This window comes from Amphiura filiformis, chromosome 6 (assembly GCF_039555335.1).
Source record: "Amphiura filiformis chromosome 6, Afil_fr2py, whole genome shotgun sequence".
Lineage (NCBI taxonomy): Eukaryota > Metazoa > Echinodermata > Ophiuroidea > Amphilepidida > Amphiuridae > Amphiura > Amphiura filiformis.
In genome coordinates this window covers 40,228,182-40,244,785 of record NC_092633.1, presented here as the reverse complement: position 1 = coordinate 40,244,785, position 16,604 = coordinate 40,228,182, and the positions used below count along the sequence as shown (strand labels likewise).

General features: G+C 38.1%; 1 protein-coding gene across 1 annotated transcript in view; it reads right to left on the bottom strand.

Moving 5' to 3' along the window:
• Positions 1-16,604, bottom strand: part of LOC140154523 (uncharacterized) — a 102,155-nt gene that overhangs the window by 73,862 nt on the left and 11,689 nt on the right. The window contains 16 exon segments of the mRNA XM_072177093.1: positions 313-669; positions 1,155-1,284; positions 1,767-1,948; positions 2,624-2,827; positions 3,926-4,120; positions 4,884-5,231; positions 5,462-5,755; positions 6,712-6,912; positions 8,234-8,422; positions 8,908-9,213; positions 9,805-10,014; positions 10,863-11,060; positions 12,188-12,308; positions 13,342-13,565; positions 14,330-14,546; positions 15,663-15,760. Of these exon segments, the coding sequence (XP_072033194.1) occupies positions 313-669; positions 1,155-1,284; positions 1,767-1,948; positions 2,624-2,827; positions 3,926-4,120; positions 4,884-5,231; positions 5,462-5,755; positions 6,712-6,912; positions 8,234-8,422; positions 8,908-9,213; positions 9,805-10,014; positions 10,863-11,060; positions 12,188-12,308; positions 13,342-13,565; positions 14,330-14,546; positions 15,663-15,760 (3,474 nt within the window).

Here is a 16,604-nt window from a genome sequence, read left to right as displayed (position 1 = left end):
GAACAAACAGGTGCAAAGTGTGCAAAAATTTGCAATTTCAATGCTAAAATGGGTCCAAATAGGCTTACATGACCAATACGATGGTATCCTGCACTTGGATGCACAGCTGCATGTTTGATTTTTGGAGGGCAAGTTCGCAACCTCTTTTGGAAGAGGTTACGACCCCCCCCAAGGGTCGTGACCCACAGTTTGGGAACTACTGCAATAATGTCGTCACTGTCACATTAGGATGAAAAATGGTACAGTAAATGATGAAATATAAGGAAATGCTCTATTTATTATATAGTAGGGTTATTGCCAGGATTAACATACCTTGAGGTGATGTTCTAGTCCATGTGAGATTAAAACCTCGTAAAGCAATGGAAGTATCAGATATAAATCTAAGCCACATAGCACCTCCTTCAATCTCCAATGAAGGCTGTAACCCACCACCTGTGAGGCTCCCTAAAGCTGTGCTAAGATCACTGCCCTCAGTTCCCTCACCGTAATACAGAAAATCATAGTTATCTTCCAATAAGAAGTCGTTGAAATCAATGCGTATCCCGACACCATCGATGTCTGGGACATCAAGGATGTAAGTGCAGTCTTCATTAACCGGGTAATTATTGGGATAGTTTGCGCTTTTGATGACACCAAAGGGAGCTGTGGAGATACTGTTGCAAGCAAGACCTATAGGATGAAGAAAAGGTTAGGTTATTAAAAGGTAGTGTATGGAGGTTACATTTATAACACTGTAAATTTAGTTTCAGCAACTTTTTGCCCCAAACCGTAAGTGCTATGCATTTTTAGTGGAAAACAGGATGACAGGATAGAAATCTTTTGTACTACTTTTTTTCTTGGCTGCTTTATGGTAGAATTTCCTTACTTTTTCCCCCTCATTATCAAAATTTTTTTTTTTTTAAACATTTAAATTTGCAGAAAAGGTAAATTCTAACAAAAATGCCATACAATGAGAGGAAATATACGATTTTGACGCATCAAAACCCAAAATGTACTATTCTATCCTGCAATTTTAGTGATTTTAAAGCAGCCTCTTCAGATGGCCCACAATCAAAATAACTCCTCATCTTATTTCCATCCATCGCCCAGGCCTAGTAGTGGTGCATATAGCCACATGCGTCAGTCAAATGAACCACAATTCAGTAGAAACTTACTTGGAATAGGTAGAGTACTCAACAAGATGGCGCCATTAAGAATCGCCTCAACATTATTGTAGACGAAACCAGATACACTAAAATAGTACTCGTTGTCTGGAGATAGCCCTTCCACAACATATTCCACTGCCTGAAGGCATAAGCATAGAGTTAAAACATTGGGAACACATGCAAATTAAAGAAGAAATTGTCAGGTTCCAATTTATATTAAAGTTTTTATACATTATTTTTGCTCAGGAGCTCATGCTCCATCAGGAAATTACCTTGGCCCAAAACAAACCCCTCCATGCACTGACCACAAAACAGATAGCATGCAGTTATTATTATCTAATTAATAATTAGCATGGACACTCATTCAATATCTCATGTAGAGGTTATATAAAAAATTACACCATCAGAGTGTTGCCAACACTTTTCAGTGCCATACGGCATGACAAAATCGCTTGCCAGGCCATGGTGAATAACTCCCAAGTAGCCCAATTTTTAGGATTCCCAAAAAGTGCACGCCCAATATCGGCTATTTGGGCGGTTTTACCCAAATTTAAAGTGTAAATCACCCAATTGGGTGGAAATGCACTTGACTAAAAACTGTCAATACTTGATTATACCTACCTGTGGGTCAAACAAATCATCAAAAGCTACATTTACTCCACCCTCTTGAGCTTGCACAATTCTGTAGCCTACAATGTCACAGTTATATGGTGAATTCACCCATTGCAGGTTAACTGCAAACGGTGAAAGTGCAGAGCCTATGAGATTGGTAGGGAGGATATCAAAACTGTTTGGCACAAATGCTGTAAATAAAGAAGAAAGCTTAAATGGTAATAAGGACGCAAAGCCAGGAATTGTTCTTATGTTATTATATCAGGAGGGTGGGAGTTCATAAGGGCAATGTTGGGTCAAGTGTTTGCAACAATGCTGGACTTAAGAGACATATTTAACGCATGCGAGTTCACCAACTACAGCATTAGTCTCCTCCACCTTCGCAGCATGCTAGTTTGATTTTACTCACTATGTGGAGTGACTGGAATCGCACTGATGGCAGAAGAAAATACTAGCTGGTCAGATGGTCTAATTCTATCAAGCATATAATACCTCAACAATCACTGTCATATTCTATCAATTTACTACAGAATATATTGTATGCTCAACTTATAATTTAAATTGTAGACCTCTATATTTTCGTACTATTATGAAAGTATGAATTAAATGTGCATCTTTAACCCCATGAGAACTACCTGCCGATTAGCCAAAAAGAAGTTTTCATTATCGATTGGACCAATCAGCAACATTGTTAGAATAATTTCACTAAGCAAAAAAATTGGGGTTAATTATTCTCCATTCTGATTGGTGATTAACATGAAGATATCACATAACTGACCAATCAGAGGCAATGTTAGATCGGCAGGTAGTGTTCAGGGGGTTATAAAATGAAATTAGAAATGCCCAGGGATGAGTGTCACACTTACGTTTTGGTGATACCTCACAGATGTACCACATCCTTGTAGTGTTACAATTGTCATCCTTCCATTTTGCTGTTCCATCCATGAGATAAGCGCAATCCAATTCATTCAGACTGTCATTAGCTGGACTTCCTAGTGCCCAGTTACTGTACATAAGATTGCTGCAATCTGACCACCTCCATTCACACTCCACGGAATAATCATGAAGACCTGAAACAAACAAACAAACAAACAAACAAACAAAAGTTGTTGTGGGTGATTATTGGCATACTACGATATTATAAATGCCTCTTGGCAAATATTGTAGACCAAGAGGCATACATCAACATTCAGGCATATTTATGATACATCAATGTGTCAAAGTGGTTGTGGGCAGGGTTTTCTTTAAGCATTTTGCTGAAGGGGTATATTCCATTTTTCAGTACCCTTTCAATCATGAATTTTTCATCTTTTTTTTTATAAAACATTGCCCACAGGGTATTTCTTATTTTAATAATGTGCATCTCAGTTTCACTAATTGTTGACCAAAATTTGTTTTCACCAGGATGGACACTCAAGAATCTAAAGGGGGACCAACAATTTCTGTTGGTAAATACTATATTTATTACTACTGACTCAGGCCCCCACTAGCTACGGCCATAATCCCATGATTCATTCTCATAATAAGAAGGGTATATTTTTGTTATCTATCACTACCAGATGAAAAATCAGGGTTTTCTATTTTCAATCATTGAATATATGAATGCATATGTTTTCAAAATTTTATATGATTTAGACTTTTTATTTTGCATTTGAAGGGGTACGAAAGTAAAAGTAAACCCTGGAGCTGGGTAAACTTAAGGCCATCACTTGAAAAATGTGGAAGTGAGAGTCAAACTGCAGTTGTAGTCCTACTAATGTAGGGCATATTGGGTGGCATAGGGGGAAATCAGACCCTAATTATAAGACTATCCATCTGCACTCAAGGTGAAACTTACACCTACTCATGTTACTGTTTGAGCTTTTTCCTGGGAAACAGTGAATTCAAATGTGTGGCTTTAACCCTCTTCACGGAAGTGTTGACTGCAGGTGACAAGTTTCAATTTTGTTTCAATTCAAAAATGTCAGAATTGCAAATTTATTTTCATGACTACATTTTGAATCAGCATGGAAAATGCATTAAAATGAGTACCAACAAGCCTAGTATTGGTTCAGTGGTTCTTGAGATAACTCTTGAGATTTTGAGAAAAATTCTCAAAACTTGGGGACTTTTGATGTTAAAGTCTATGGCCAGCACACAGAACATTAAGTGGTTAAATTCAATCTTACCAATCCACCAATCTCCCATGAGTCCACCTGCCATTTCAAAATACTGTTGCTCTCCTGAATCATTGATGATAGCAAGATCACTATCAGCTTCTTGTTGACAATCGCTTCTGGCTTGGTTCCATGTTGTTGGTTCCTGTACAAACTTGTAACAATTATCATTATAGCCTTCCACATAACCGTCAGGACAAGGAATTTCTGCAATGAAATCAGTTATATACGTGTTGGGTTATTTTAAAGCAGTCTAAAATCAATACTCAGTAATGTGATAAATTAAATTCCTACATACTAAGTTTATCACTGTTTTACGCTGGTTTCCTTGAGGTATCCAATATAATTACGGTAAGATGACGATTCCTGATTCCAAATGAGTGTTCATTTATATTAAACATTTACACACCACAGTAAGCTATATGTTGAAACGTAAGATGGTTTGCAACACATTTGCCAGAGCTTTAGGTGCTGAAGTGAAACATCTTTGATCTTTGGCAGTACTACCAAATTACTAACATATCAGTAGCCACTTTTAAACCCCATAAATCTGAATTGTTAGATCTCATTGTGATCACATCTACCATATCCACCAAATGGCTATTCTAGTTGAAATCCACATACCCCCTAGAGAAGACAAGACCTGAATCTCCCATCACACAGGGAATATGAATTTCAAATGGAATCATACATTCAAGTAACCCATTTGTAATTCACACTCTCTCTGTGGGAGATTAAAGTGATGTCTTCTATGGAAGATGGGGGTGTATGGATTTCATCTCAAATACAATGTAGCCTTATATTTTATGTGGTGGAAAAGCCATCCCTGATAAAAATTGTTGCTTTCTTACATACATCAAAAGGTCAGACACTGTGGACAAAGGAGATCAGTATAAAAGAGATCAGTATAAAAGATGTCTGGATAAAGGAGGTTGGACTGTATTATAAAACAACATTGACACCAACTGACCTGATCCATCCCATGTGAGAGCAAATCCTCTGAAAGTTACACCTGAATCACTTGTAAACCAAAACCACATGGATGAACCTTGAACTACTATGTCATCTGTGGGTACTTCCAATCCATCTAAACGTCCCAATGCCTCATTCAGATTTGGTTGATTTCCCACTCCGTAATACAAGAAATCATATGCTTCTTCTGTAGCAAAATCTTGGAATGTGACACGAATGCTTGGTCTACTTGTCGGGGGTACGTAGATGACGTACTGGCAACTGGCTCTTGAGCCGTAATTTGCTGGATAGTTTGGACTGAAGATGTCACCCATAGTTGCATTTTCTGAACCACCACAAGGAATACCTATTATGGACAACATTGTTACAAATGATTATCATTTACACATTTAATATTATAAACTCACATATTCAAAACTATAAACAAACTGCAACAGGCCTAGTTGATGCTATCTGATTCGGATGATTCACAGGTTGCAGCAAAATTACAGCGCTTTGACTCCTCTGGAAAAATGCACTATATAAACCCAAAAATGTATTCAAATTGATTTATTTTCTTTATAAAAACTATCTCACCTTCAACTGGTATCGTAACTTCAATAGCAGGACTCGGAATAATAACATCTCCGATTTGAACAGCTGAAATGCTGAAATAATACAATGTTTCTGCCACTAAGCCCTCAACAACTACCTCCTCCGTCAATGGATCATCAATGGCAATGAAGTTTGGAATCACACTCTGCATATAGACTACTCGATGACCTGTGATATCACAATCATAGGGACTGTTCTTCCAGGAGAGCTTGATGGATGACAGGGAAAGGACTTCATAGGACAGATCTGTTGGGTTAGCATCAGTAGCTGTGAATCCTGTATGAATGAAAATATCGTCAGCAATAATATTAATATTTATCAAAAAACAATAGTGCTCTGTTAATTTAATGATGTATACCATAGTTTTAACTAGTTACTATTACATCCAATCACACATACATACATAAACAACATATAATAAGGCGCCTTTCCAACTTGATCAAATCACCATAAAACAAAGCAAAAGCAAAAACAGAGTCAATAGAAATGAGACTTCAAAACTTTCTTGAAACTAGGCAGTGTACATGCCTCACTGGTGATTCTTGGGAGGCTGTCCAACAGTGTGGGAGCAGAAACATAAAATGATTTATCTCCAATACAAATTTCCCCACATGAGCAGTGAGTAGAGAAGTATCAGAAGATGAACATGTCATGGGTCCAGTAGCAGGTTTGAGTTTATGAGTTTCTTACACAGCTGTGACTTGGTGGTGCCATCTTATAAGGTATTTACCCTCTACTGTCTCTCTCCACCCAGGTGTATAGATAGATACAGTCATGGGAAGGTAAAGCAGACTTATGCAGGAATGGTGAACCTCACACAACAACAGGCTGGGGGAGGCTGCCCAAATGCCAAGGAAAAAAAAGATTGGCACTATAATCTGTGAGTATTGCTCTATCTGGCATGTTCTTTACCTTTATCTACATGTAGTCTTCATAATGGGCCATTCCATTTAATATCCACACTACCGCTGTGGTCGATTTTGCAAATATCCTCCACAGGGGAGGTATGAATTTCAAATGGAATGAATACATTAGGCAGCTCTATTTGACTTGCATACACCCTCTGAGAAAAGATTCAACCTGAATCTTCCACAGAGGGACAAATAGATTTGTTAATGTGCTAATTCCATTTGAAATTCATACTCCCCCTGTGGAAGATACTTTCAAAATCTTCCACAGGGGGTGAGAATTTTAAATGAAATAGACCAATACACACACCAATGCTATCTTACCTTTGTCTGTTTCACACACATATGGGAGTTGTTCATCACAAGGTATGTCATCCCATTGTCCATTGTTATTCATATAACCACAATCCTCTTCAGTCATATTGCCTTGTGAAGGAGAATCTGGTGCCCAATTGAGGAATCTATCTTCAACATCTACACAATCTACCCACTTCCAGCTGTCCTCCTCAATGATGTCATATAAACCTATCAAGGAATAAAAAGAGTTTTTTAGCATACAAGTAAGCTCAATTCTACACACGCTAAACTAGGTGTATAAGTACAGTACAAGTTTCAGCGCCCCAGTGTTTTTGTTTTGTTTTTGTTCTTGTAGGGAAAAAAATGAGCTCGCTTGAAATTTCCTGCACAAAGATATTGAAGTTTACATGTATGAAATCCTGGCTGTGATGGTTTATGGCAGTTTGTCTAGGGTGTGCAATTCTTAGCTGAAAGTCCCTGATTTGTTGTTGAATGGTTTATGGAGTGATTTGGGGCAGCAGTAGTCAGCAACAACTCATAGAAGTGTGTAGAGACCTTGTAGGTTTTAACAAAGTTACTATTAACCACTAAAAAGTGTTTTAAAGATAACACTTCTGTCAAATTCATTCCTATCTAACTAAAGCCCGAAAAGAACATGGCATAATTTTGATAATCTATTACAAATTTGGATCGAGTAGTATATTATATAAACATTTTGAGAATTAATTATAAATAAAAATACTAATTTTTGCATGTTAAATGCACCATTTTGACATTAGAAACCTCATAGAGAATTAGGATTGTAACGTGATTTGAAATTTTAAAAGCTGATAACTTTGCAAGCAAGCATTCAAGGGATGTGAGGATTTCAGTAATAGTACACTTGGCAATTATGTAACCTGCTGATGATGGTAAAAACACAAATTACAAAATAGCCTCTTTTTGTAATCCTTAGATCAGATGTGAGGAGAGCGTGGCCTAGCGGTTAAGGCATAGGACTGTGAACCCAAGGGTCAAGGGTTCGAATCCCAGGTCCGGCTCTTTGTGTCCTTGAGCAAGACACTTCACTCTACTTGCTTAGTGCTTCGGAGGGCACTTTAAGCTGTCGGTCCCGTGTACATGCATATTTTTTCACATTAATGTAGTGTGCACGTTAAAGAACGTCACAGGCTATTCGAAAAGAGCAGGGGATCATCCCGGTCATGTTGACTGTACTTCAAAATACACTCATCTACTCTAGGTTCCAGAGTAAAAAATAAGTACAGCTTGTCTGTATGCAAGAAAAGCGATAATACTCATACATATGAGGGGAGGCACTTATAAGGAAGAAGAAGTGTCACATAATGGACTATTCCAGTTGAAATCCATACACCCCCCTATGGAAAACATGACCTTAATCTTATGCAGAGGGAGTGTGAATTTCAAATGGAATCACCTATTTAGGTTATCCCATTTAAAATTCAAACTCCCTGTATTTGAGATTAAGGGCATGTCTTCCACAGTGGGAATATGGATTTCAACTGGAATATCCCAATCTAAACACACTTACCAACCCACCAGATGGTACCATTGGCAACGCTTGCGATAAAATCATTCTCTATTTGGTTATTAAATATGACCAGATCAGCTCCTGGGAATGCATTCTGACAGGTTGTCCTTGCATTGTTCCATGATGTAGGTGTCTCATAAAACTGATAGCATCTATATTGTGGCCCTTCCACAAATCCAGCTGGGCAAACTACAAAAGAAAAGTTGCAACAATTTTGAAAAATGAATAGCTGTCATTTTAAGGTTAGTATTGCCCCAAGCTCTTATTATGTTAGGAGAAATTTGATTTTTTTTTATACCTAACATATGTGCTCTTTCAACTGATTCTTTCAAATATAAAATTTCTGGTATTTTTTCTTTCACTTGTATGTTTTTATGAACTTTTGAGGGGGAAAAGTCACATGGCCCAAGACTGCTAGAGCAAATGGTGAGAAAATACAAGTCCAGAATGTGTGAACATGAAACATTGCGCCCGCAATTTGCATTGCACGACGCGTCGCTAACATGTGCGAGGAGGAAAACGCTCACTCAAACCGCAAAGTTGCTATGTCATTATACATCAACAAACATGATCAAAATAAAATCATTATTGCTCATTATTTGGGATGGCATGATGTACAAATACCCAAACAAGTATGACAATAATTAAACCTTAAAGGAGCTACACAAGTTTACCTGTAGGAGTAGTTGCTGACACCGATTTGGCCACATTCCATGAGTATACACCATATGCAAATCTATTAATGGACAACTCAAATAAATAACTGCTATTTGATTGCAATGTGTCAATCAAAACAGATTCGGTATCTTTGCCTGGGACATCCACATAAGTGTAATCGGCAGTCTCATTCACACGATAACGAATTACGTATCCTATAAGATCACAGTTGACCGGTGAGAGGGTCCATGAAATGCGCACACTGAAAGCAGACTCGGCTTCAGCTTGGATATTTGTAGGGAAAGCATCTGTGTTGAGATATTCTGCAAAAAGAAATGGAAATCATAATATCAGTTATCAAAGGTCAGTGGCAAATTTTACAAACTTGGCTTAGATATTGCATTTGATGGCATTATAGCCATCAAGATAGATACTCTACATTGTACTTCCACCCTGAACAGATGATCCTTCCATACAATGGAAGAGTCTGAAATGTCAAATTTTAGCACTTTTGTCTTTAACACAGATAACAGGAAGGTGTTTGAGCCACAAGTCTCATCTGTTTTTGCTACCACCTGCTTTTGTGTCCGCCTGCGTTCGAGATTGTGTAACAGAAGTAAACATAATAGGGATGGTTGTCTCAAATAGGGCATTCAAAGATATGGGTAGTGAACACCATGTATAGTAAATATTCATTTGAGACAATTTTGTAACAAATGACCTTTGACCTCAGTGTGTGACTTTGAATACCACCATTTCATGAAAGTTCCCAGAGTGCAGCTATGGCCCAAGTTTGATATAAGGAAACAAAGGGAACCTGTACAAAGTAATAAGAGTGTCATTTGATTTAGTGAGGCGATACCTCATGTTGCAAAGGATTCTGGGAAGGTTAATATATCTTCTCTGATACATACCTCTTCTAGTAATCTCACAGATGTAACTCCTATTCATTGCACAATTCATGTGATTAAAACGTCCGGTATCAGAGTTGATAATGCCACAATCCAGAGTGCCGTCACCATCAATTGGTCGGATGCCTCCCTCCCAATTTTGGTCTGCAAACTCTATCGAGGCCTCACAATCTACCCAATACCATTCCAACTCAGTTGCACGATCATAGAAACCTGAAATATGTATATAAATGTAGCTGTTAATTATAGTTTTAAATAATTTACATACTACATGATGAGATGAGAAACAAATTTGAAATGAGTCTGATGCACAAGCATTGGACTTTGACCACTGCCCCAAATTCTTGTAATAAATCGGATTAACTACCATAGCAATAGGTGAAAACAATTTTGAATATATCGCGCTGTTATTGTTTTCACCTATTGCTATGGTAGTTATCTGATTATTACATCACTTCGCCAGCGAAAAGGAAACAGAATTCAATACAATTTGCTTACCTCATGCTAATGACACAATGGAGCTATACTATGATCAGTTCGTAATAGGCAAGAATTATTCGGTTTTTGTTACTGCGCGAGTCAATAAAGCCAGCATAAATTCACAAAAGCGTGCGCCTGTCACGTAATATGCAAAGCGTAGTTTGCGCACTGCTGAGTGTAGGCCATATTCTATATCAATCCACGATGTTATGCGTCCCGCGTATTACAAGCTGATCATGTATATATATAATAAGCCCCTCAATTATTGATTAAATTAAAAACTTGTTAGGTGGCTACAAAACTCAACCGCCCGGTTGCCCAGACGTTCCGTCCAGTTGGAGATGGTTTCTATCATTCTAAACATTGGAACGTGGTTCAACCTAAGGCCACAGTCTATGAGGCAAGTTTTTGAAAATGATTGTATTATATACAGGCATTGATCATTAATTTGATAAACTGGGGGAAAAGAACATTGGCACAATCTAGAGTACTTTTTGAATTAGTGGAATATTCTTTACTTTTTTGGAAAAGTTACACCACTGGTTAACTGAAAAAAAACATGAGATATATGACAGACATACCAATCCAGTGCTCTTGAGAGCGATTAGCTATTTGGCTCTTGATGTAATCATTTTCTGCAGCATCATTAATAACCACTAATTCACCATCAGGATCATCATTAAGACAATCATAACGAGCATCATCCCAAGTTTTTGCTTCTTCCACAAACTTGTAACAGGAATCCTCGCCAACTTGTACATATCCATCAGGACAAAAGTCTGAAAAAAAATTCATGAATATATGTAATATTTACAGAAATAGATAACAGACAATCTGGAATAGACTTGATTCCTTCAGTCGTCTACACTGCGCATGCACTTGTGTTATGCTTCGTAGTAACAACTGAAAGTCTTACAGTTCGTATCATGTCAGACTCATGAAGATATTCTTGTGCGACTTTGTGCGTTATAGTATGACTGACTATCAGCACCCATGTACCACGCCTGTGTGATAAGATCGCGCTTTGAAGTTCTAAAAATTTGTTATCAATAACAAACACGGTCAAAAGGTCAATTTGGACAGAACTGTCCAGTCTTAATGCAACCAGAACCTGGTTGCAAAGTCCGACACTTTTTAAAACCCAAGTTTCTCAGTCGTCAACCCAGAAAGTTGACAAATGAGAGCAGCAGTCTCAATCTGAACTCAGCCATCTTTGTTCAGGTGTGAATCAAATTTGTGGGTATTTTTGCTCAGAATGCACTGATTTGGGGAAAAATCTGTGCTTGTGCGTGAAACTTGCAGACTATGTGCAATTGGAAACATATCAAATACTACTGATTGCGTCAAAGCAGACACACAATCATCATTTCTTGACAGATCTAAAAATTTGGACTGGTAACTTTTCATCTGGGCATGTAACTTTTCAGAGTTAGCCCAGCTGGCCAGTAACTCTCTGAGGAATATTTCTGACACTGATCATCATGCCCTAGTGACCCTTTGCACAGCCATCTAAAAACAAGGTTCTACCCGCAAATGTTTGTTGTGTGTGCATACGCCTGTCAAACATGTGCTTTAATTACCGCATATGCTTTGCAAAAGCCTTCTGGTGCATTGCTAGAAAAGCGCCAAAAATAAAAATGCACCCTTTGCGCATGGAGAATCTTGTTTTGGTAGCAAGATAGCGGATCTGTGCAAAGTCGAAATACAACACCATCATCTAAATGAAACATAGGTCTGGGCTAAGATTTTACTGGGGTTATTATGAAAAATATGTGCTTCATTTGAATGCCAAAATCTCGAGGTAAAGTAGGAGGATGAGGCTGTCAATTGGGTCACTCATCTTTAAATAATGTCAATTCTCATCATGGAACAACTTTTTCTCTTATTTTATTGCTTTTGCACTTACACACTTCTTGGAAAGTTAACTCAAATCCACTGGACATAACTGTTCCATCAGTTTTGAAACGTAACGATACACCATTGTTATCACTGATTATGTCACCAGGAATGGTGCTTCCAGATAACTCCTACAAATGTGAAAGAGAAAACAAAAATTTAATTATGATATTTGAATTTAAAAAAAAAATTCTGAAATTTTAGTATGCATTTGTACCAAACATTGTTTGTTTGTCTGTGAGTTGCGTGGGTAGGTGTGGGGGTGAGCATATGTGTTTGCCATCAAGACAGAGAGATATATGCAGACAGAGACAGATATGCAGACAAAGAGACAGATATGCAGACAAAGGGAAAGAGATGGAGACAGAAAGACAAAGAGAAAGCGACATATATGCAGACAGAGATAGAGACAGGTATGCAGACAGAGATAGAGACAGGTATGCAGACAAAGACAAAGAGACAGATATGTAGACAGAGAGAAAGAGACAGATATGCAGACAAAGACAAAGAGACAGATATGTAGACAGAGAGAAAGAGTCTGATATGCAGACAGAGGGAAAGAGACAGATATGCAGACAGAGAAAAAAAGATGGAGACAGAAAGACAAAGAGCGAGAGAGAGAGAGAGAGACAGGAAGACAAAGAGAGAAAGAGACAGATATGCAGACAGAGAAAGAGACAGATATGCAGACAGAGAAAGAGACAGATATGCAGACAGAGAAAGAGACAAATATGCAGACAGAGAGGAAGAGATATATATGCAGACAGAGAAAAAAAGATGGAGACAGAAAGACAAAGAGCGAGAGAGAGAGAGACAGGAAGACAAAGAGAGAAAGAGACAGATATGCAGACAGAGAAAGAGACAGATATGCAGACAGAGAAAGAGACAGATATGCAGACAGAGGGAAAGAGACAGATATGTAGACAGAGAGAAAGAGATGGAGACAGAAAGACAAAGAGCGAGAGAGAGAGAGACAGGAAGACAAAGAGAGAAAGAGACAGATATGCAGACAGAGAAAGAGACAGATATGCAGACAGAGAGGAAGAGATATATATGCAGACAGAGAAAAAAGATGGAGACAGAAAGACAAAGAGATAGACAGGGGAGACAAAGGGAGACAGTGGGAGAAAGACATAAAAGAGCAAGAAAGACAGAAATACTTGCCAGATATTCAGTCTCAGTATTATCCGGTGGGGTGACCCCGCCTACAATTAGTTTATCAAATCCATATTCCAAATCAAAAGCAGTGAATGACAGCTTGATGTTCTTATCCCCACGTGTCTGGATAATCCACTGGCAATCGGCTTCATTTGGATAGAGCATGCTGGGATACCCAGGTGAGGTGATGATCCCTGAAGGGTCCAGAAGATTCTCAATGTTGCATCCACCTTTAAGAATAATACATATAAAAATAATCATAACAACATGTTCTTTCCATAGCATTGCTGTGTATGCTTAAAGAATGTGATGCTTTTAAGAATTTTGTACGGGGTCAAATTATAATTCAAGTTTAATGATTAATCTGTTGCTATCCATGCACGGTTATTATCCATGCACTGTGATATGGGCAACATATTTCATATGTTGTATAGTGATTACTTACAGTCCATAACCTGATGGCACTCCGATTTTGGCAACAATGGTGGCAAATTGCTCATATATATAAGCATCAAGAAACGATATAGACTTTGCCTTCTAAACTGTCACTTGTAATGTGAAATGGGAAGTAAAAGATCAACAGCGGCCTAGCCAATAGCTTTCGAATTGTTTTCACTCTCTGTAGGTTAACACAGTAGATAGGTAAAACTATTCTTTTTCTGATTCTAATCAAAGTAAATTGAAATTTTTACCCCTGTATGACCAAAAACGTGACATTTTACCTAAAAATATGGTTTTTATAGGATAACTCAATATTGCTGATAGGTCATATATAGCACAAACTATACAATTTTTTAATCCTTGTGATCAGACGAGTAATTTGATATATCTCTCATACAAAATCGGAACAATTTTAATTTTTTTACCCGTATGACCTTTTGTGACCTTCAGTGGATGCACGGGTCAAATCCAAAATGACTCCGAAGTCTTAAAGAAAGTGCACAATGTTTTAGGTTAGCCACTGTACTATAAGAGATATAAAAGCTCTCTATACTGAGATGATAAAATCTAAGAAATATCAGCACATACCTTCCTTTATCTGCATACTGAAAACCGATGAGTTCACCAGATCCATCACTTGTGAAGGTGACCCACACTCTCTCTGATAGTGTATAGAATGGCTTTGTAGCGCTTCCCGTTAAGAACGTCACACGAGACGAGATATCAGTAGGGTTATCTTCTACGCCAATTTCTATCATGTCATAGTTGGCCTCTACACAGAGTGTGAAAAAGAATAATCATTTACAATTACTATTAAAATTGCATTTTCCAGGCCTGAAAATTAATTCTTGACCAACTATAGTTTAAATATGTAGACTGAATCCTTTGTCCTTTTAAAGGTCCTTTGACCTCAGTGTGACCTTATACACTGCCATTACATTTAAGTTACCACAGTGCAGCTTGGCCCAAGTTTGGTTGCTAATGGATTTGAGCTGTTTGTCATTTTCAGCCTATATTACAAGTTGACCTCGAATGATCTTTGACCTCAGTATGTGACCTTGAACACCACAATTACATGGATGTTCCCTTAGTGTAGCTATAATTTTTTCCAAGGTTCCTTTTCAGCATTAACCATCGCGTATACATGCGCGATGTCAAGCGTGTGCATTGGACCTTGTGCAAAATAATACGCGCTGGACGGCTAGCAGTACGCTTAATTTGTAAAAGGAAATCTGGAAAACATATGGCTACAGTTTGATATAAAATTGAATTGACTGGGCCCATATTTATTGGTAGAGTTATGGGTTTTAAAATAATGGACAAGATGTAGTCAAGTCCAATATTTTAAACTTATCAAAGCAGTAGCAAGCACCGCATCCAAAATGATAGATAAATGGTTGGCTAGTTTGGGAGCACGTGTGGCCGAGTAGATAAGGCGCCGACTCATAATCCATAGGTTGCGGTTCGAGCCCCGCTCGTGCCAACGTGCTGTGTCCTTGGGCAAGGTACTTTATCCTCATTGCCTACTGGGGGATGGGGTTGGGTTGGATTGGATGTTTGTATAGTTGTATGTTGCAATATTGGCGCTGATTAAGCTGCTGCCTGCAAATTGCATTGTGTCTGTTCAGTTGTGTTTAATGTACAATTCTAGCAATTTGACCTATGGGTCACCATTAGAGTTTGAAATAAAAACCCAACCTAGTTACGACACTGCTTGCACATAACTTAAAAGATTCAGTTTCTATTTTTAAGTCTGTCACAAAAATTACACATAAATTTGTCAGTAAACCAATTAAAGCAACTAAAGGCATTTACAAAATACCTACCTATGTTTGTGAAGATGGGGTTGACCTCCAGTTTCCTTCCAGGTCGAATTCTCTAATGACCCATTGACACAGAGCATTGGTGGCATAAGTTTGTCCAGGAGCATAGAATAAATCAACTACTGGATCGTCATCAGTGATTATAAACTCTCCTCCACAAGCTGTAACGAAATCAAATTAACACAGATACTAAATCAGAGGCAAGGATTTGAAGTTAGCAGTGGGTTGATCGCTGTAAATGCAACTATTAAATTCCGGGTGTTTTTTTCAGAATGCACGTAAATAAACAGTCTTTCTTCTTATGTTCAAATATTGTAAATACAATTACAAGTTCAGCAGCAATTGGCATATTTATTACAAATGAGTTACTTTTTGTGATGTCTCTATATGTGACATGATCAAGGGGAATGAGTCGCATGTCGACCCTGGTCGAAAATGAGTTTTACACATGTTTCTAAAGAGGACATTTAGAGCTTTCAGAAACTGAAAACCCCATGTTGATACGACTTTTCTTTGTGAAGTTATGTCAATTTATCAATCGCTGAAAACAATATAAAACAAAAGAATTTTAACACTTTCTTTGCCAATATCTCAAAATCAATATTAGCGACATCCGACTCATTTCCCTTGATCGTGTCACATATCAGCCTTTGCAGGACCGATGTTAGCCATTGCTGACTCAAACATATTAAACTGCATGCTCATAAATGTGCAAAAATTTGCCCTCCTGAATCATTGAAAGAGGTTAACACCCCAGAGCTTCCAGCTCTGCCCCTTCACCCTTCCACCCCCGGCATGGGTTTTAACATCTTTCAAGGACTCTGACAAACTACAGCAGACAAATTATGTACAATGTACAAAATGTTCACAAATTTGCCCTCCTGAGCCATTGAAAGAGGTCAACACACCAGAGCTTCTGGCTCTGGCCGTTGAGACCCACCCGGCATGGTTTTAACGTTTATCTTTCAAGGACTCTGACAAATTACAACAGACAAATTATGTACA